The following is a 20,952-nucleotide window of genomic DNA, read 5'->3' as shown; positions in this document are numbered from 1 at the left end:
TAAGTCGAAAAATGCACATGAGTATTGCAATCAGTTATTTTTCTTACTCGATGGGACAACCGTTAGAAAATTCATCTCTCTATGAGTGTCATTTTTAAATAGGATTATTTAAAATCTACCTCCAGTAGTCAAGTGTCGATTTGTTAATCGATTCACAGAGTTCATTTAGTCACACGACTAATGCAGAGTTGCTGATTGGCGGAAAATCACCCGTTTCTATTAAACCAGAGTAAACAGAGGTGAATGATTTGAAGAAATTAAGTTCAGCCAATTGGAGTGATTGGAGATCACTGGGTAAACTAGAAACAAGGAATTAAAGAGTGCATCAGAAAAAACTTGGGAGCTTATAAATATTGGCTACATACTGCCACTTATAATTAGGGGTTCGATGGAGAAAAGATTGAAGATATTATTCGATGCGATGCTCATGAGGTACATTTGGTAAAAAAAATAATTAAGGGACCATCTCTGGCCCCGTTTATGTGTTAAGGTCGCCCAAATGAAGTTATCTCAAATATAGTAGGCAACAAGAAACGCTTCGCTCAAAATTGCGACAAAGAGGAGAGAGAGGAGAGACTTAGTTGAAGAAAGAGAACAAAGAGTTTTGGCACCAATTTGAGGTTACGTTGAAGATGCGAAATATTAGTGATTGAAGACTGTAATAATGGAGGAGATTGAGATTCAAGATGTTAACCTCTTTTCGAATACGTTGGACCTTGAAAGGCTGTAATTTCCGGCCTTTTTTTTTCGTTGGATAACAGAGATTTGATACTTTCTTTGAGAATATCTTTCCGTATGATGCATTTAAATGATGATGACGGTAAAAAATCATAGGGAAGAGCATTGAATTAAACGAATCACCGTGAAAATTTAAAGATCTCTCTTTTTTTGGAATTCTATCGAAAATACCTTTATGGAGAATAAAATTGGTTAACAGAGACCATATTCAAATCAAACTCAAAAAAATAGGTAATCCGACTTTAAAATAACCCGCACTTCTATGCATAACACGAGGGCCAATTCAAGGTTCTCTTTCTTTTGTAACCATAATCTATTATGCAACGCGCACTGATGTCACTTCCAGGACACCCGCAGAATAAACAAAAAAAAATGAATTATTTTTTTTACCATGACTTTTCCCGCAAAAACTACTCATCATCGTCGTTACTTGTCTTTGGGAGAAGACAAACCAAGCGCCGACCTACCCAGGACCCTTACCGACCCGAAGGAGAGAAAACTAGGCTCTGGACCAGACACAACCCCGCGGGATCACTTACCTGCACTTGGGAGAGCGGAACGCGGCCGTCGAAGGCATCGCCAAGCTGACGACTACTCCCTCCCTCCCACCCACCCCATCTCCGAGGGGATGGGGGGCTTTACCAGAGCGCACGTAAGGAACCCAGCCGGCGAAGGAGGAGGGGGAGGCGAGGAGGCACCAACCCTTGCACCACCACCCCCAACACGCTTTCCGTTCACGCGTCTCGATCTCCCATCGCAATGCACACCACCGGCATCCCTCGCCACCAACCCTTCGCCCCAGTCACTCGCCAAGCCTCACCCCCTCCTCGCTGGTAGTGAGGGTGGTGGCGTCGATGGCGAAAAATGGGGATGGACGGGCGAGGGTAGGTTGGGTGGGGGGGAGGCGTGCAGGCGGGCGGAGGGAGGCAAGTGTGTTCTCTGCGGTACGGCGTTTGGAAATCGGTTGATGAGGGAGATGGAGGGAGGGGGACCCGCCCAGAACACGCCCGGAACCTCCCCGGGGGTCGACCGAGGCGGTTGCGACCGTGAGGGAATGGAGTAATGACGGTGATGGTTGGTTGCGGGCGGGGTGTTTGTGCGTTGGGGGAAAGACTCACGTTCCTCGGAAGAGATAATGTGGGCAAGGAAGAGAGTGAGAGCGAGAGAGTGAAACGTTGGAGAGTTTTGAAAGGAGGAGGCGGAGGAATAAAAAAAAGAGAGAGAAACATGCTTTCGGAATGGTGGTGGGGAGGTAGAAGAAATCATCAGGCGTAATTGAGGCGATCTTACATCACGCGGATACGGATCCACGTAGTCCTCTCTCTCTCTTTCGTCTCCTCTCCCACACCCCAGCACCCCATCCCGGATCGTGCCCCTCCCAAGTGTTGGTGCTCTTTTGGGCCGATTGTGTGTATATAAGGGTCGCAACGGGACGGCAAGGATCAGATCAACCCTTCGCTCCGAACCGAACGGTGATTTCGTCTACCGCATCCTTTCGTCTCTACTCCTCCGGTACTTCGCAACCGCACACCTCTAAGATGGCATTCAAGGTAAGGGCAATTCGGGAGAGCAGCACGCGGTGTGACTGCCCCAACTCCCCGGTCTCATTCCCGGGTGCGGCACAGCATCCGGTGTGGCCCCTCTGGAAGGAGGCACCCTTTGTTCGTCACTCAATCGGCTATCGACACTTGGAAAAGGAGACGTAATGGTCTTTTTCCTTTCGTCGCTTTTGGTGGATTTTTTCCGCCCTGTGCAAAACTGGTGGAGACACCTTTTTCTTCAAGTTCTTCCGGGATCAGTGCGTGGAACGTTCGGACGATGTTCGTAAATTCTGCCGTTCAATCCTCTTCGTGTGCCCCGTGGATTTTATTTTCTTCGACGAGAGATGTCATCAAGTATTTATCACGAAATCAGCTCCATGCACGATTTGCGAACTAAATTCTCGGAATAACGGGTCAGCCAACCCAGCTCTCTCCAGATCTCGCTTCGGAGAGCGAATCGATCGGATAGGTACCGCAAATATTTCGTGTTCTGCGGAATGCATTCACCAAGGAGCTCGGTTGAAGAGTGAGGAAGGGCGTTGTTAAATTCTAATCGGTACTGGATGATCACGTCAGACTTCGAATTTAAGGAGGGAAAGGATGGAGGGAAGGAGTATCTTGAGCAAACTCGGTGGAATGAGAAGGATTCAAGCTCTTAAAAATGTACATACCTTCAGCTAAGTTTACGGCTGTGAATGAAATGTAAGAATACTCTCACTAAATGCAGTTGCTAAGTGCCATTCAGCTGGTTTTGATTCTAGAATTTACTGTCGGGAGCTAAAAGGATGCTCGATGGAAAGCATACTTTTAGGGACGGTGACGAAATTTGTATGCTTAAATGTTGAGAGGTTACCTGTATTCGCTGGATTTGCGACCGAATAATGTATTTCCCGTCATAATTTTTATTTTGAGCATAGGTTTATTTTATCTTTTTCATCGGCAACTAACAATTATTACTTTCAGTTTTGCCCCTCTTCACTCTAACATTCCCACTTCGTTTATGCCACATTCACTTTACGCATTTCATACCCACCACTCTGCATATTCAAATATAGTTTTTCAATTCCCATTTTAAGAAAATATAATTGATACCTTTTTACATTCAATGGTTACAAAAATCAATGCTTTTTACAAGAGCTTTTGATCAATTAAATATTTATTGATAAATATGTTAACATTTACTCACAGAATAAAAACCCAGAATTATTTCTAGAAGAAAGATTCTGTCTAATATATCTCTAAAATCCTCAACATTATTTTTAATTGATTTCTCATTTAATTCACTCCCCAAGTGCTATTTGATATATAGCCTCGGTACTCAAAATCCCCTTAAATGTTTGGACGGAGTACTTTCTGAATAGTTATTGCAATCAAAGGCTCAAAACCGGTTTACAATCCTCCGGTATCGAGAGTACGTTACGAGTAGTGCATCATTTGCTATCTTCCGCTAAAGGGTAACGAGAAAATGGTGTACAACAAACTCGTTCGATACGGCAGCGTGTCTGTATGCAAAGTCAATGATTTTCCAGTGAAGGGAATGTTGTGCGCTAATGTGGTTGCGGTTTTTAATTCAAAAGGAGATAATGTGGTATTTTATATTCAAACTTTAATCATTTACTCCGATTCGTACGTAGTGGTAATGAAGGGGCACGGTAATCCAAAGTCATGCGCGTATGCAAATGAACTATTGCGAAAGACTCTTTCCATAATTAGGGAAAATTGAGAGCGTTCCATTTCTCGACTTGTGAAAAAACTTTTGCGAGTGGAAGTTTTTGCCGACGATTTTACACCTGACTCGGTTGATTAAAAAAATTAGTAATAAAATATTCTGAGAAAGTAATTTCTTCGATCTGATTTTTTTTGGCGGATGATACTAACGGTCGTGCAAAATACATAACGGTGGCATGACTGCAAACAAGTAATGCAAAGCGTCGAGCTTATTTCAAGATTATTCGGCGCAAACAAAGGTCGGCTTCCCTAATCATTGGAAGATGAGCAATAAATACGAGACTGTTTACATGAAACGAAATTGGCTCTATTTTCTTCTTTCACTTTGGGATTTCAAAATAAATTTTCAATTTAAACCGGTTCTCCATCAAATTTGTGAATGCGATGGAAAAGATGAAGTAAAGTAAAAACATCAATGCTTACATGTGTATTGACCAGGGATTATTTTCTCCTCTGAGAAGAATATGTGTGGGTAATAAGCGAATGGATATCATGCAGAGTGGGCATACTTAAAAGCTGATGTGCAACAGGAAATCCATATGTTAATAACACAGATACATAAACAAAGTATTTTTCTCCAAAGCCATAGGCTGGACCCCCTTTAACTGTATGACCTCAATGAGACAAATATTCATCGGTGGAGATCTCGGAAGTAATTTTGATATTTATATGTTGCTGTCACAAATTTCACGTAATCATCTGCTCAAAGATTGGAAATACTTAGGAATATAGCTACGATCAATATCTTCACTTTCGCGGACCTCCCATAAAGTGAAATAAGTTCTTTCCGTTAGGTTTTTTACCTTCTCTTTACATTTAATGTAGCACTAAAAGTAACACATAAATATTACTTGCTCCTCATTTAGGTAACGATTTGACGTTCACAGCAAAGTCGAAAGCATCTACTTTTTGTAGTTTTGTGTAAATTTTTAAAGCTATGTCAGCAAAGGAGACGGGCTTCGACGTATTCAATAAGTTTCAGTATAAAATTATGCAATTTCATGGAAAGAAAGATTTACGCTATTATGAAATAAACTGTACTAAATACTTCGAAGTAAAGAGTTAAAGACGAGAAAGCTCTAAAACTAAATCATTATGGGGCGATAATAATTACAGCACCCTTATTGTCTTACATAACCCAAGTACCAATTTATCCCTTTAAACTACGTAGGTACGCATTTTTGGCTTACGTCCATTGATATGAGGTTAATACTTAGATCGCAAGGGAAATTTCATAAATTTCAATCGTTTACGGTCTTGATTCACATGAAATATCATTTTACATTATCAACTCCTAAAAGTTGAAATGGAAAAGATGGTAGTGGGAAATAACAAAATTGATTCCATGTCTATTGACCAATGATTATTTTTTCCATTGAAGAAAATAAGTGCGGGGATGGAGCAATTAGAAATATTAAAACTCTCCATGCTTGCTAATTAATACTGGATTTATATGATACCAAATAAACCATTGAAAACCCGCACCTACATGACAAACAGATTTATTAAAAAGGTATCTGTAACCAAAGCCAAAAGAAAACCCGGATATTAAATTCCATGAATAGGAGGTATAAAGTGACCTATTCTGATTTTTGAAAACTTTCTATACAACACCTATAAATCTTTGTATACTCTCCGATGGAACTATATTTTCTTCGACTAAGATAAAACTTCTCTGATGGAGTTATAATTTCTTCGATAGAGCTATTTTCCCTTCGACAGAGCTATAATAACTCGGATGGAGCTATAAATTCTCCTTCCATTTCATCCTATAGTTCGTCGTCCTCGCTGCCGTCCTGGCCGTCGCCAACGCCGGATATCTCGGCGCCCCCGCAGCCGTCGGTTATGCCACAGCTCCCGCAGCTGTTGGCTATGCCGCAGCTCCCGCAGCCGTCGGCTACGCCGCAGCTCCCGCTGTGGCCTACGGACACCCCTCCGTGGCTGTCGCTACTCCCACTGTCACCTCTCAGCACCAGAACACCCTCAGGAGCTACGGAAACCTTGGACAGGTGTCCACCTACTCCAAGACCATCGACACTCCCTTCTCCTCAGTTCGCAAGTCTGATGTCAGGGTGAGCAACGATGCCCTCGCCTACGCACCCGCCGCCTACCACGGCGCCGCCTACGCCGCCCCTGCCGCCTACGCCGCCCCCGCCGCCTACGCCGCACCCGCCGCCTATGCCGCCCCCGCCGTCGTGAAGACCGCCTACGCCGCTCCAGCCGTCGCCGCCTACCACGGTGCTGCCCCCGCTCTCGCCGCCGCCTACCACGGCGCCCCCGCCGTCGCCGCCCCCGGCCCCGTGGTCACCAAGACCGCATACGCCGGCCCCGCCGTCGCCCACGGAGGTCTCCTCGGAGTCGCATACTCCGCCGCCCCCGCCGTCGCCCACATGGCCTTCGACGGATACGGAATCAAGTACGCCTACTAGTCAGCGTCAATGAATTTTCGGAGGAGGAGTGAAACAGGAGGAGTCGAAATATTATAATTCTAATTATTATGACTGTTTTTCCACCATTGCCTTGACGATTTCATCCGGAACTGTTTTATAATAGATTATACGTAATCACATCTCAATCTCTCATAGTACCGGAAATTCAAACGAGGCTACACTGTATATATACCATCCAGTAAAAAATCCTATGTAACTTTGTCACACTACTATTTTTATGATGTGAATAAAGTAACTCATCTAAAACATGCAACTTTTTAATTCATCGAAGTAATCCATGAGCATCGGCAACTAAATCATGGCTAAAATAGCAACACCAAGGGTTGGAGGTGTAATTTATGCACAGATTTCTCCGATGAAGCTATAATTTCGCCCGGCGTGCAATTTAAACGAAAATTTATGGATTTTTTTCTCGGTGACGACACCCTTTGGGTTTGAATCTCCTCAGCACATATCAAATGAATATGTATCCATTAGTTCCAGTCATATTCGAGTATATTCGGCTCTTCAGAATCAGCCATAGTTAAAAGAGAATGAAAGAAGTAAGAGCAACAATATCTAGGATAAGTGCCCAGTTTGCTACCGGAAGTGTTGCCTAGAAAAAACCCTATGTAAAAGTTTGAGAGTTATGCTTTCAGATAGTTTGAAATATCGAGTCAAATAACTTCGCTTTTTACAGACTAAGAACACAGAAACTTATCAGGGAAGAGAAGACGATATTTAAATTTTTTGGAGGTGAATAAATGTTCTGAGTTGAAGTAAAATTGTTTAGAATTTTACTTAAGGACAAATAATTCTTTTATAGACCTGCACGGATGTACCTTTTTAATGTATGCACAGTTAGTAGTTGCATTTTTCATTCCACGCCTGGTGAAACCGGTAAAGAGGGTATGTATAATAATACCAAGCTATCAAAATGAATGTTAAGATCCATTGCCAATGCAGGAAGGGCGGAAGCATTTCACGCCATGAAAATGTTCTCCAATGTAAATCTCCACCAAAAAATTACAAAAAATCTCTTTTTTTACACATATTAATTTGCGTTTCTCATTTCAGTATTAGTTCAACATGAACGTATTAGAAAAACTGCTAATGACTCCGTTTGAAATAAAGGAAATGAAGTTGAGAAGCTCTAAATGGGCGAAATTGTGTACGCAAATCAAATGAGCATTGGCAGCAAAGACGAGCTTTTTGACGGTGAAAAAAACATCTTTGCTGGTTGCTAATAAAGAGCATTAGCCCCTCCTCCGCTATTGTTTTACCGGCCACGCCACTATCCATTATGCAAAAATAAAGTTCTAGATGAAGACTATAATGAAGTTCTAAAAAAAAGCCATTCAAAAAGCCAACGCTACATCATTAGTGAAGACTCTTTGCAATATTTCTGGGCACATAAAAATACGCTGTCATCCCATTTTTCGTCTGTAAACACCACAGAATTCGAAACCGCAACCATCAATTAAAATAAATCTCCTTAAAATATTAAAATAGTTTCCACATCGCAATTTTTAGGTAAATTATGCATATTTATTATGCATTCCATATGACCTTGAAGTTCCCTAAAACTGGAACAAAAGAATACAGTCACCATACTTGGGCACTAGGGGAGGATTTTCCGAAAAGGAAAATTGACTGAATCATCCTGGTATATGTATGGAGAGATTTCCATGGATTATTCCCTCAATGAAATATGTAGGAAATAACGAAACACAGTTTCCAGGAGAGAATGCGTCACAAACAATACTTTCACTGCCCCACATAGTTAATATTTTATCCTAAATTTTAGCACATTCCATGGCAGCCGTAGGTACCTATTCAAGGTCGCAGATATGAATTAGATGTGCGTACCGCGTATGTGTAACATGAACTTTCAATGAAAAAAGTTCTCAAGATATAAAATCAGCGTTACAAGTTAAATTTTAAAGTAAATGACTCACAATTGCTGCCATTAACTCGCTTGAATTCACTTGCACAAATGCAAGCGAATGATCGTTAACTATTTCATCCACTCCCCAGTGGCTTATTAACTGTCGCCGAAGAGCCTTTACAACAAGCGAGTGTAAATTATTCATCCGCGAATAACTCAAACACATTCGGAAAGATCATTCTATTTGAACCAATTACATTTTTCTATTTACGCTAGAATATATTTAAGGAATACGTCACGTGGAGAACTGCGTCACGAGGCCTAAATGAGGATCTTTCATAGCCAAGTGTAGTGTGACGGGGCAGCTGAAGAGTGTCTCCCCCAATCATAAACCCTATCTTTTGACCAGAAGTAACCTTGTTTTAAGTACTATTGAAAATTTGCAATTATTATACCTCATTGATGTCGTATGTGTTGCAATCAATCCAATGTGGTTTATACGCTGGATCCACTGTAATCAAACGAGAGATTAGGAAGATATAAATTAAATATACCCTACGGTTTCACGCTTACTCATAGCTTCGTGGACGTATTTTTTAGGCCCATTAAAAAATTTTGTACGTTTCCACAGACTTATTTGAAGGTACAACGCGTTTCACCAATTTGTGACATCATGAGGAACCTAATGATGCCGCAAGTCGATGAAATGCGTTGCATCTTAAAATATAGTGTTAATAAGTACAAAATCTTTAAATAAGGATATAAAACTAAAGAATATTATCAAAGTTGGTAGTCTAAATGAATTGCAGGTGTGCGTTAATGCTAACACATATTTCATAATATTTTTTGTTTACTTTACAAGTATCAAGTTGCACCTTGATATCAATTTATTAGCAATAATTAAGCAAATTATTAGGATGCCACAAAACGAAATACACGTGAGTAATATTTTCAGTCGGCTTTACAATATTAATTCAAAAGATCATTTGCCAATGAGCCAATGAACTATTTTAAGGGATAAGCATTTGTTTAAGATCGTCTTTTAATATTATAGATATAATGCTTGTTAAAAAAATAAGAACGGTGCTCCAGAAAATATTGCAAAGCATATTGGTTAAGAAAAGGTCATACCTTCGTATGTCAGTTTTTTGACCAAGAAAACTCCGGCATTCTATGTGATTCATGCTTGCAAAAACTACTAAATTGATAATAATTGACCTGATGTGCTCATGGCGTTACCAGTAATTTAGGGGACGTGACCGAAAACTGAGGTAACTTGTTGTCATTAGGGATAGGTGAGTAATTTGGTAGAGCGAGGATAATCAGTGAATGGGGAAGAAGGCTGGAGAGAAACCCAGCGTCGGCATTAGACTTCTACAAAAGGAGCCAATGGGATCTAGTAATTTCACGTCCCATCCGACGGAACGCGTACTTCACACGAAGTTCTCTCCGCATGCCAACCCCACGTAAGCATCGGGATGCCACTGAAAAATATTGCCACCGCCGGGATTCAATCACGGGCCCTCAGGATTGGAAGTCATTTGACCAGCCACCAAACGAAACCGATTTTCACGCGTTCATAGTGAGTAACACAAAGTACTTAAGTGATTTTGGGCTAATAAAATTCTTCCACTGGTTTGGATACTTCGTTTTATTTTATGAAAGAAATCATGTTTGTTTTATATTTCATTATGTAAGTAAATTTGTACATTATAATTTGACATATAGTTTCACCTTCGATACGGATTTAATGTTAGTTTGACGAATTGAAGAAATACTATTTCTTTGATACATGTTCCTAATTTCGCATTGTTTCTTCAGTAACCTACCAAATGATCATCTTATTCAAGTTGTCATAGTGAGGAGCTTCTTATTCACAAGTAGCCATTTGCCCCGTGATGGTGCTTGAGGGAAAACAGAAATCTTCAGAACTGCTGAACTACCTATTATATATTTCAGCAAACGTATCCCGATTCATTGGAAACAATAAATCTTGCTATATCCCTTTCGTCGACAATTTCCATAACAAACATGACGATTCAGTATACTTTATGTTGTGCAGAGTGCATGTATATGCGATATTATTCTCTAATATATTTTAAATACCCTCAGGTCAATGTTGTCCACCTCTAGAGGAAATAATGGAGCATACGCCCACACTAATAGCTAGTTCTACATGAGTGCAAGGGAGAATCAGCCCAGTGAGGATAAGGGCAGAGTGAGAGGGGGACTACGTCGCTTCTTGCGCTTTAATGTACCACTATCATTTTGCGACGATAGCTGAACATATCTCATCTTTTGTCTTGCCTAATCATTATGCCTTCCCACTCCATTTCTTTTGTGCGAAAAGTAGAAATGTATTCATTAGATCAGCGAGTCTTTTTAACAGTTGCACAAAGATTTTTTTCTCGATCTTCCGGAATGGTAGCTTGTAGAGAAGGTTTTTTTGCAAATATTGATGACTATTGCGTATATTTGCCCCTGATAAGTCTGAGGAATAAGTAGCTTTATATCCTTTTATTCCTTTAAAATTTTATAAATACATTTGAAATATTTTGACTCGTAAAACAAAGTGTGTGGTCGATTTCTTCGTTTATCGAATTCTCACCACAGTCGATGGACTTGGCTAAAAAAATAATTTTGAATTTCCGTAGCGTCCCGTATAATTTGATTCGAACACTAATTAGGCCAAAGATAACTTTTATAAAGAACTCTTGACGAATAATGTATGCAATTGAATCAATCTAGGGGTTCTCCCTATTTTCAAGGTAAGTCTTTTGAAGGTCCTTGGCGACTACTTTTATTTCTAATTATTGTTGGAACTTCCTATTTATTTCTTCATTTCTTCATAACCTCTGCCTACCTTCATGTGATCCAAATAGCCCTCTGTGTCTCTCTTCCTCTTTACCGCTTAACCTACCTTATCCCTTCAATCACGGCCTTCAGCATACCATTATCGTTCAATATTTCCTCTATCCTATTTATGTCTTTTACGAATTACTCTTAACTATGTTCTCTCTTTGCTCACTCTCAACAGTGCGTCGAAATTTGTCTTCCTCTTTGTCCAATTTATTTTAACAATCATTTATTCTTCATATCATACACATATTTAAGTCGCCAGCTCGTCCTTTTTTCTCAAATAACAAGACTCACATCTCAGAAAATAAATACTTAGTTATTCCACATATAATTTATTAAACACGACCCGGAGTTCGACTTACAAAGTTATCATCAGGTCGGGTTTTTAAGTCAATACCCGGGTCTTGTTTAATTAAAAATATATGTGGAATAACCAAGTATTTATTTTCTGAAATGAATCGCTTCCACAACGTGACGCCTGAAACCATTCTATTCAAGACTCACATCCATTAAGCACTAATGCTCTCCATTTTTAAATCTTAACTAATCTCTTCCTCATACCCTTATTCGGTGTACTTCTCACCAATTCTCTTCTAATTACAAATCACCTCTTTCACGAAAGAAATTTTTTTACCAATATCCCCATTACATTGCCCATAATCCTCTAAAATACTGCCTAAATAGATGAACCGTTTCACATGCTCTGGTTTATTCTCACCAACTTTAATATTTAACTTAGCCTTCCTACTTCTCAAGAATCTCATTATTTTGTTTTCCAATGATCAAACTTTATCTGCACCTCTCGCATTGTTTCTGTTAATCATTCAGCGATTTCTGAAATTTGTGTCTGACTCAATTCTGCTTGATTATATGTAAACCTACACAATCATCTCGCAGCCTACTTTTGTTCCTAGTTCCAGCTCTTCCCATTCTTTCCTTAATATTTCCTCAGCACAATGCTGGAAAGCACCAGTAATAATGGAACGAAATGAAAAAATGTCAGCAGAAGCTTTGGAGATTCATGTCATCCGGTCAAATATTTGCTTCTACGAAGTAAGACGTAATTCATGCTGTTGGTCATTAAAATATGGCGGTCAGGGCTTGTTTTATTTTTATTCTCGTAGTGTATTTGCCGTTCACTCTGAGATTACTTCCCTGCATAAAAGTTGTGAGAAAGACAAATATTGCAATATGATGGCCTCATTCCATTATCTCTTTCCGAAGGAGACGTAATGAGCAAGGCACGGAACTTGCAGTATTTTTTAAGAGCGTGTTTGTTTTTTATGAAATGGTTAATTTCAATATTAGGATAATTACGAAATCGCAGTTAGCTTGATGAGGTTTCATGGGGAATGGGAAATTGATTCGAGCATATTTAACACGAGCAGTGTTTTAACAAAAAGGCCATATATTTTCCGAAATGTGGGAAGCTCTAGGTTGACGACGCAGTGAAGATTTTTTTATAGTTTTTCACCGACCCATGCATACGTGCCTTACCCTCAAACAATTTCAGCGCCATCTGTTTGAACCACATGTGTAGCCACTCTGATCGTTTTATAGGGTTGCCAAAATGAAATATTACTTCTGTTGACCTGCAAAAATAATTAATAGCGTGCTTAATTGAAGCTACGAAAAGTGGTATTGCTGCCAAGTGACACCGTTCACTCTCATAAAACTAGAAGTCCAAAAATAAAGTCCCTTACGTTTAATTTAAAAAAGAAATTATACCTACTGGTCGTATTACTAGAAAAACAATTTTTTTCCTTTAATATCTATTTATGCAAAGTGATTGAACTTTATTAACTTAACAAATGTATTTGCTGTGAGTTTATGAATAGCAGGCGTCCGACAATTAAGTAAAGCAGTGGATTCATTATACCCACGTGAGCGTATGCGAAAAATGTGTGCTGTGAAAAAACGAATATTAGCGTCAGTCATGGTGATAATTTTAATTAAAAAATTGATGACTCGTAAATTTGGTATTTGTGACTCGGGTGCGCGATAACTACATGTAATTTGAATTCGAAACATTATTAGTGAAATCCCGTAAAATATTACCTCTCCACTATTGACGGGTGATAAAAATTTCCGACCGCATAGCTTACTGAATTAATTTTAAATTAAAAGTGCTATTTGTTGAAAAATGTCACTTTCCTCAACGATCTGCAAACAAACGATGCTATTGGATTTCGATTGAAATTTTCCCGAATGCTTAATTTATATCGGTTCTTCTAAATTAGTTAATCAATGAAAGAGCAATTATATAATCCATCTCAGCCGTGAAATAAAATCCAGGTAATTCGTTGTCGGGCTGACACTTTGTCTACCAGAATAGTGCAGTTGACCGAGGTAATTATCATCATTAGTAATCTACCAGTCAGCGTTGAGGGCAAAAAATATTTGCTGTTGATTGAAAACCTGTTTTTCAACTAGACTCAAAGATAATTCTCTCTCTGACCCACTGACATGAGTTACTGATTTGGCAACTCCATTTCTGTATGGTATTTGACTATCCATTTAAGAAATAGGTTAAGAACTTAATTAATTTAAAACAACTAATGAATATGACGGTTGTTCCAAACGATTAACAAATGCTATACAACAGGAAAAGTATCTGAAAATTTTACTAATTGTAAAATAGTTACAATCCCCAAGATAGGCAATGCAATAGACTGTTCCAATTATAGAATAATTCCCAATTTTTCACATACTTCAAAAATTCTACTTAGCATAAGAAAAAATAGAATAAAAGGAAAAATTAACCAAAATTTAGCAGATGATCAGTTTGGATTTAGGACAGGAAGAGGAACCTGAGAAGCAATATTAGAACTACAACAGATTTTGATTGAGGAGGATAGAGATTTATAGAAAGACAAATCTAAAAAGACACGGTCTTTATAGATTTAGAGAAGGCATTCGAAAAAGTTGACTGGAAACTACTTTCATAAATATTGATGAAAAACGAACTTAATTGGAACGATAGAGAAATGATTTTAAATTTTTATAAGACTCAAAAAACTGAAATTATTATAAATTGATACATGTAAGTAGCGAAAATAAAAATAGGGGGGGGGAAACAAGGTTTTCCCACGTCCCCCTAATAATATAATTTATTCATCGAGGAAGCAATTACAAAAATGAAAGAAAGGACTAATGGTGTTAAGTGAATGGAAGAAGATTTCGCAGTATCTACTTTATTAATGATATAGCAATCATTGCAGATCTGAAAATAACAGATATGAGATGTTCGAAATACAACCAGAGAACTAGAAGATTTGAAATTGAAAATAAAGAAGAAGGAGCCAATGATAATGGTAATAGAAAAGAGAAGAGAAATTGCCAAAACTGACAAAAAATAGACAAAACTATCTTGGATCATGTTGAAAACTCTTCCTACCTGGGGAGTAATTAGCCACAAAAATCCACGTGAGACTGAGATTAAGAGAAGAATAGCCCTGAAAAAACAAGCGTTTCCAAACAAGGAGAATTTACTAGTCTATAACCATATAACCATATAAACATAGAAATAAAAAAAGTCCATTAAATCGTTCGATTGGAATGCATTGCTACATGTATATATGTGAGCACGGAGAATCAGGAAAGCGGAAAGAAAAAAGCATGAGGCAATGGAAATGTGGAATTGGAAGAAATTAACAAAAAAAAGCTAGGTAAAAAGAAAAAGTAACGAAAACGTGTTAGCAGATGTGAGAAAAAAGAGATCGCTCTTAAGAACAATAGGACAAAGAAGAGCAAAATTAATCGGGTATTTATTAAGGCATAATCAATTCCTTAAGGACATATTTGAAAGAGACGTTGTGGGGAAGAAACCAAGAGGATGTGCCAGAGCTGATTTCCTCAGGAACATGGAGCACGACATGGAATTCAGACCATTTACTAGCCTGAAGGAAGCAGCAGTGGATAGAGAGACGGCTATTGCGACAAGCCGCGGTCTTTAGTGTTTGATGATGAATGAACTTGATCGTTATTTTCTAATCATCAGTCATAAAAAGAATCTGTGCAAAGGTAAGGGCGATTTTATTACAGTTGCTGATTGGATGCACCGATGACGTGCTTCCAGTGGCCGAGAAAAAGTTAGCCAGACTGATTTGGTCTCCTCGTGACGATGGATTAAGGTAAAATCGTCCAACAGGTTGACGAGAGAACAGTGAGTCATTTGGGAGGGAGAGATAAGCCGAGCAAGTCATGGATGAATGTAGCAGGAAAGATTCTCAATGCAATCAAGTATTTTAGGACTCTCAGATAACGAAGAACACGAATTAAACGATGCATGGATATGAGAGAGTAGGGAGAAGTAGGCTAAGACAGGGTGAAATGGAAAAAAAATGATATTGACTTGAGATAACCTAAAAATCAGACTTATTTAACTTAGCCTGCACTGAAATGGAACAGCTTGATGCTTAAGCATGTAATATTAATATGGATGAACTGCCACTCCGAGTGAATATGCTAGGGGGATTGGGGCGGCGGCTTTTGTGTGTCTGTGTGTGCTTGCCGGTAAAGTAAGGGAAGTCGACAACACGATCTTACTATAAAATTTGCTGCGGTTCTTGACTTACAATTTTCTGTGATCACGAAACTTGTGAGGGAAGAATTGATTTAGATCGCCATGCGGGGGTGTCACACGTTACCCGTGAGGGCATATATATGTATATAATGGGGGGTAAGTAATAGTAATCCTCTCGGTACTAGAGGATTCAGGGATGTAATTTCGAGAGTTCTCTTAACTTTTTACAATGCCTTATTGTAGCTTTCTATCTTGAAAATTTACGGGTTCTAACCCAAGTTTCTCTTTTGATCCTAAATTAATAATATATCTAAATTTTTGAAATATTTCCCAGGAATTTTACCAGCGTCATCTCATTTCTTTTTTCTCTCACTTTTTTTTCTTGCTGATTAATGGTTGTAAATGGGATGGGGATTCACTTGTTTTGTTAAAGAGTTTTGTGTTTTGAAGTCTGGTTTTATGTATTATCTTTTGCAATTTTTTGGGACTTGTGTGCCACCTGACAATGTCTATTAGCACATGTGTATTTTTAATAATAATAATAATAATTTCTTCATTAAAAATAGCTGCCTCTGATTTGCTCCTTTCCTACTCCTTTAGCAGCTAATCGCAATTTCTAGCGATGGGAATTACTCAGTTCTTCAGTTATAAGGTATGGTCGCATTATATTATGGATGCAAATGCAATATACTCTAAAGAAATAAATCTATATTTTACATTTACAAGGAGTTTTTTCCTTTTTTTATATCTTATGAACTGAGGATTATCCAGATTACGGTTCCCCGGCATTAGCGTTGATTACTAAAAATCAAAGTGCCAGTAATCCAGTAAGTGCCAATAAGTAGGCCAAATGTTTTTCACTGCATTCGTGGAATTAAAAAAAAAATTTTTGGAGCGAATAATTGTAATTTATGAATTTAAATCAACATAATCATTAACTTCATATTTTACGCCCTATGGATCAAAGATTTAATTATTTGTCTACCACTCACTCATACAGATCTGCAATCATTAATATAAATGTATGCAATGCTTTGGATTTACCGTAGGAAAACTAATTAGGGTTTTAATGTGGATAATTTTCGTCCTTCTGTTATGCCTCTGAGTGAAACCATTACACTACGCACACAATCCCATCCTATCTCAGATAATGAATTCTAAAAATAAGTATTTTCCCCTATTTAGTTGGCCGAAGGTGCAGCTCTTTTTTTCTTGGGATATTCTAATCTTATCGTAAAAGTCTGTCACGTTTTTGTAACAAGTTAAGTAGTTAACAAATATTAGCAAACAGTCCTTCGTTCATGATCAGTATTCTAACGTTATATATTTTCCAAACTCGTCTGATGCTTATGGGGACATGCTAATTAAAATCACTCTTAAATTAATACATTTCCCACTTTTTATCGAAAATATTGCACGTAGCATATAGATTAAACCTTCATTACTCAAAAGGAGATTCTTGACTCCTTTATCATAGTTATCACGATTCCTTCACATGGAATTGACAAGGAAAAAGTGGATGAACAGGGTAATTTAGATCATTGGGAGGGGTTGGCGGAGAGTCGGGTGGGGAGAACTGGAGCTCTTGAGGATGGGAGAAAAATAGGTAAAAGTGGGGGATGGAGATTGAGGATCTGTAGAGGGTTTGTCAATACCTTATCGGCACGTGGAGACACCCAGGTGTCCCCACTTCCTATATTTAATATGTATTTATGTATATTGGACTCTGTACACTGAGAGCTTCATTTGATAATGATGTAGTACATCGAAACAGCTGGAAATAATTCTTTACTAAGTGGAAAATTGTAATAGGCCTCGTCTCTGTTATTATAATAATAATTGTTTCAGTCTAATAAAATGGAAATATGATAATAATCTTGAAAAAATGCCTTCTTGTCTATCGCGGAAATTATGCACCTCCACTTAGGAGACGGTGTTGTCAGATGGTGTTGATATTCCCTTCCGAGCGAGGCAATAGACCGGTGACCCAAAAAATAAAACCCGTCGAGCGGCCGCCGCAACTCTCTTGATCAACGGAATCTCTCCCGCACGATATACCCAAGGGGTTCCGGGTTATGGATCTCCTGTCTTCCCTCCTTCTTGCTCCCTCCCCACATATAGCACACGCCGCCACATAAACAGCCCCGCCCTTCTTCGTGATCCGAATAATTCCTTCGTCCGCTATGTAGATACTGCTCTGTTGCTCCAAAGAGTCGGACGCGATTTACAGGCTTGTCAAAGAGCGATGACCAAACATCGTCGATTCGCGTGAGCATAGAGTTTTGCCATTTCTGTTAATCGATCAAAACTAATTTCTTCTAAATGACAGGCTTCTGAAATTATGGCTTCTGAAATTAAAGCATGGAGAAGAATGGGAAAAGTGAAATGGACGGAAAGGAAAGCCGACGAACAAGTATCCTGCTCGGTAGAGGGTCGCTGGGAGAAGTACGAGTACAAAGGACGTAGATGCAGGACATGTTGACTTTTGATTGAATGTTTAAGACTGTGATAGAGAGGAGAATATTAGGAAATAGGAAGGAAGAGAATAGCCTTGCTAGAAGGTAGGAAAGGAGGTAAAAACTATTCGCCTTCGATCATGGTGTCACGTCGTGTTGTACTTAGTGAGGCTTAAAATTGTGATGTTGGCCAGTCTGTGTGTCCATTAAAAACGTACCTTCAAAGGTTGCCTGCCGTAACCAATCAATCAATAAATCAATGAGGGAATTCCACTATTTTAAGGGTAAGTTGTGGGTGATCCCTAGAAGTCTTTTATATCTAAGTGTCGTGGGGATTTCCTATTTTTTCTTAATGTCTTCGTAACTTCTTCCTGCCTTCATGCTACCTAAAAGACCCATTCTCTCCCTTCATCTACCCCACTACAGAATTTCAGCCGTTAGTGTTTCTCAGTGCTGCCCCAGACAGCAAGTTTATCGAACTTCACTTCTATAAAATATTTAAATATGCTTACATAGTCTTTAAATAATGAAAGATGAATGTTAAGGTTGAATTTATGTAGTTTTAAATAGAATTACGATATTAAAAGTTAATATATGTCAGGTACAAATGGAAAATTATGAAGAGTTTTAAAACTTCATGAACTTTTGGATCGTTATCCAAGCTTGCTCATCACTCGAACAGGAGTGGTAGCTTATCAGATTAGGTGCTTTGCTATTGGGAGGAAGATATAGGGCTCAAATGCGGGTGATATCTCTGTACTGGCCAATAAAACCTCTTCATATTTGGAGGTGCCAGAGTATTGTTTTATAACTGCAAATCCAGCAAATGCGCTGCCCTTATACTTAGGCTGTGTTATTTCCATCCTTCTTAGGGCTTATAACGAAGCGAATTCCAACACCGCCTCTTAAACTGATGAAAGTGTCGATGACTGGTAACGGAAAAATCCTGAAAGTTCGCGTGATATATTTTAAGGAACCATATTCATAGTAGGATGAAAAATGCGAGAGAATTTAAATGAAATGACTGATACTCTCCTTATAGTTTTAACTTTTCATTTTTTCCTGAAACTATACGAGTATGGGTGTTCTATAATCTTACCGACGTTGCACGTCAAGGAGTTTAAGAAACAATGAAAAAGGACATGGAAAGAGGTGAATTTTTTACTTAAATGCATGCATTTTACACCGATCTAATGCTTTGTAGACGTTTCTTTTCCCATTTGACCGATCGGGACTAAAATAAAATCGAACGTAGTGCATGTTGAAGCACTCGCTAACCGTCTTTTGTTGTAAATTCAAGCTTCTTTCACCCTTCGTCTCTCTCCTCGGGATTGATGTCTCATGCGATCAAACAGCTACCAACAGAAAGGTATCACATTTTCTACGTGCTGCGTCAGGGGTGGGGATCTCAAGTTGGATGGCCGCCGCTCAATTAATGTTTTCCCCAGCTTTACAGCTCTGCATTACCTGCCTTAGTATGGTGTTGCTCTCTCAAACAAGCGCTCGCTGTTCTTTTTTATCCACTTCTATACCTGAAAACTTATGCAGTGGATGAAATTAGCCCTTGTTAAGAACTTGGTTGGCCGCAAACATGTATAAATGTGTGCATCCCCACGCGGGTATTTTTCAGGGATTATAATTATATGTTGTTTTCTTTCCCTTTTCCACTCCCCTTAAATTCACTCCTTCTCCCTCGCCCTTTACCCTTTCCACCTGGTGATAGCATCCCCTGCCACACACCATTTTGATGAATCGCGGGATATTTTTGTAGATTTAGGTGATACCTGTGGAATCGTATTAAAAGAGGGAACATTAAACATGTTGGTATTAATTAATTTTTTAAATAGATTTTTTTTAGGCTTCTATTTTCTCGATTTGACTGCCGTGGTAAGTAGATGTTGGGTTACTCCGCGATCTAATTCACTTAGATTGTTACTCTCTTTACATTCCGGTCAAGAGGAATGATTTTTACACTCTGAAATTTGTGCATTGTAATACGCACACTCAGAGGATGACTCCGTTAAAAGTTACTTTTGCGATATCTCCCGCAGTTTCTTGGAATCTCTTGTTACATATTTATCAATGATACAAACTATATGAAGCCAACTCTCCTTTTCTAGAATGATATTCTTGTTCGTAATCCTTGCGTTAAGCTTTTCTAGATTTTTCTCGGGTAATCGTTATAGGTCCCTCCATCAGTAATTTGAACGAAGTGGAAAGATTTCTTCGAATTCAGGCTGACTCGTGAATCACTTTTCGTGGTGGCTCCCAAATGATCCGATCATAAGGAAACTCATAAGGTTCCGCAAACTATTTGCCACATTAAGGCCACATAGAATAACCTCTTTACAGAAATGAATTGCCGTGAATTTTTTCCCGTCGATTGCTGACGTCAACAAAAATTCAATAACGATTACCCCATTTTATTATCACTCGCCAACAATCTTGAACTTAATTGCGAGTACCTCAATTTACCATGGTGAATGGCATCAATATGATTTCATTAATGAAAGGAAAGGGGACTTGATGAATTCATGTACGGGTTCTTTCGTACATTCATTCAAACCATCGGAGAGATTTGGCTACCAGTGAGTGACTGGAGAAAACTGGTCCAAATTGTTCGGATCGACACATTAAGAGCAGCGCTCATCGACGGATATAGACGGAGTTAACAAAAAGGTCAGACGCCCGCATGAGCCCTGAGGGTCGAACGGTATTTTTTTAGTTTCCATTCCTAAAGCTAATATTTAGCCAGAGATCAAGACTTGTTTAATATTGGATGTTTTCC

General features: G+C 38.9%; 1 protein-coding gene across 1 annotated transcript; it reads left to right on the top strand.

Moving 5' to 3' along the window:
• Positions 1–2,276: 2,276 nt before the first annotated feature.
• Positions 2,277–6,436, top strand: LOC139694019 (cuticle protein 76-like). Its single transcript, XM_071592408.1, has 2 exons — positions 2,277–2,288; positions 5,783–6,436. Exons 1-2 carry the CDS (start codon positions 2,277–2,279, stop codon positions 6,434–6,436), a joined length of 666 nt encoding a protein of 221 aa, XP_071448509.1.
• The last annotated feature ends 14,516 nt before the right edge of the window (positions 6,437–20,952 follow it).

Source organism: Hetaerina americana, unplaced genomic scaffold (assembly GCF_022747635.1).
Source record: "Hetaerina americana unplaced genomic scaffold, ioHetAmer1.1.p SCAF_5, whole genome shotgun sequence".
Lineage (NCBI taxonomy): Eukaryota > Metazoa > Arthropoda > Insecta > Odonata > Calopterygidae > Hetaerina > Hetaerina americana.
Note: the sequence above shows the minus strand (reverse complement) of the source record. Positions and strands in the feature narration are given on the sequence as shown.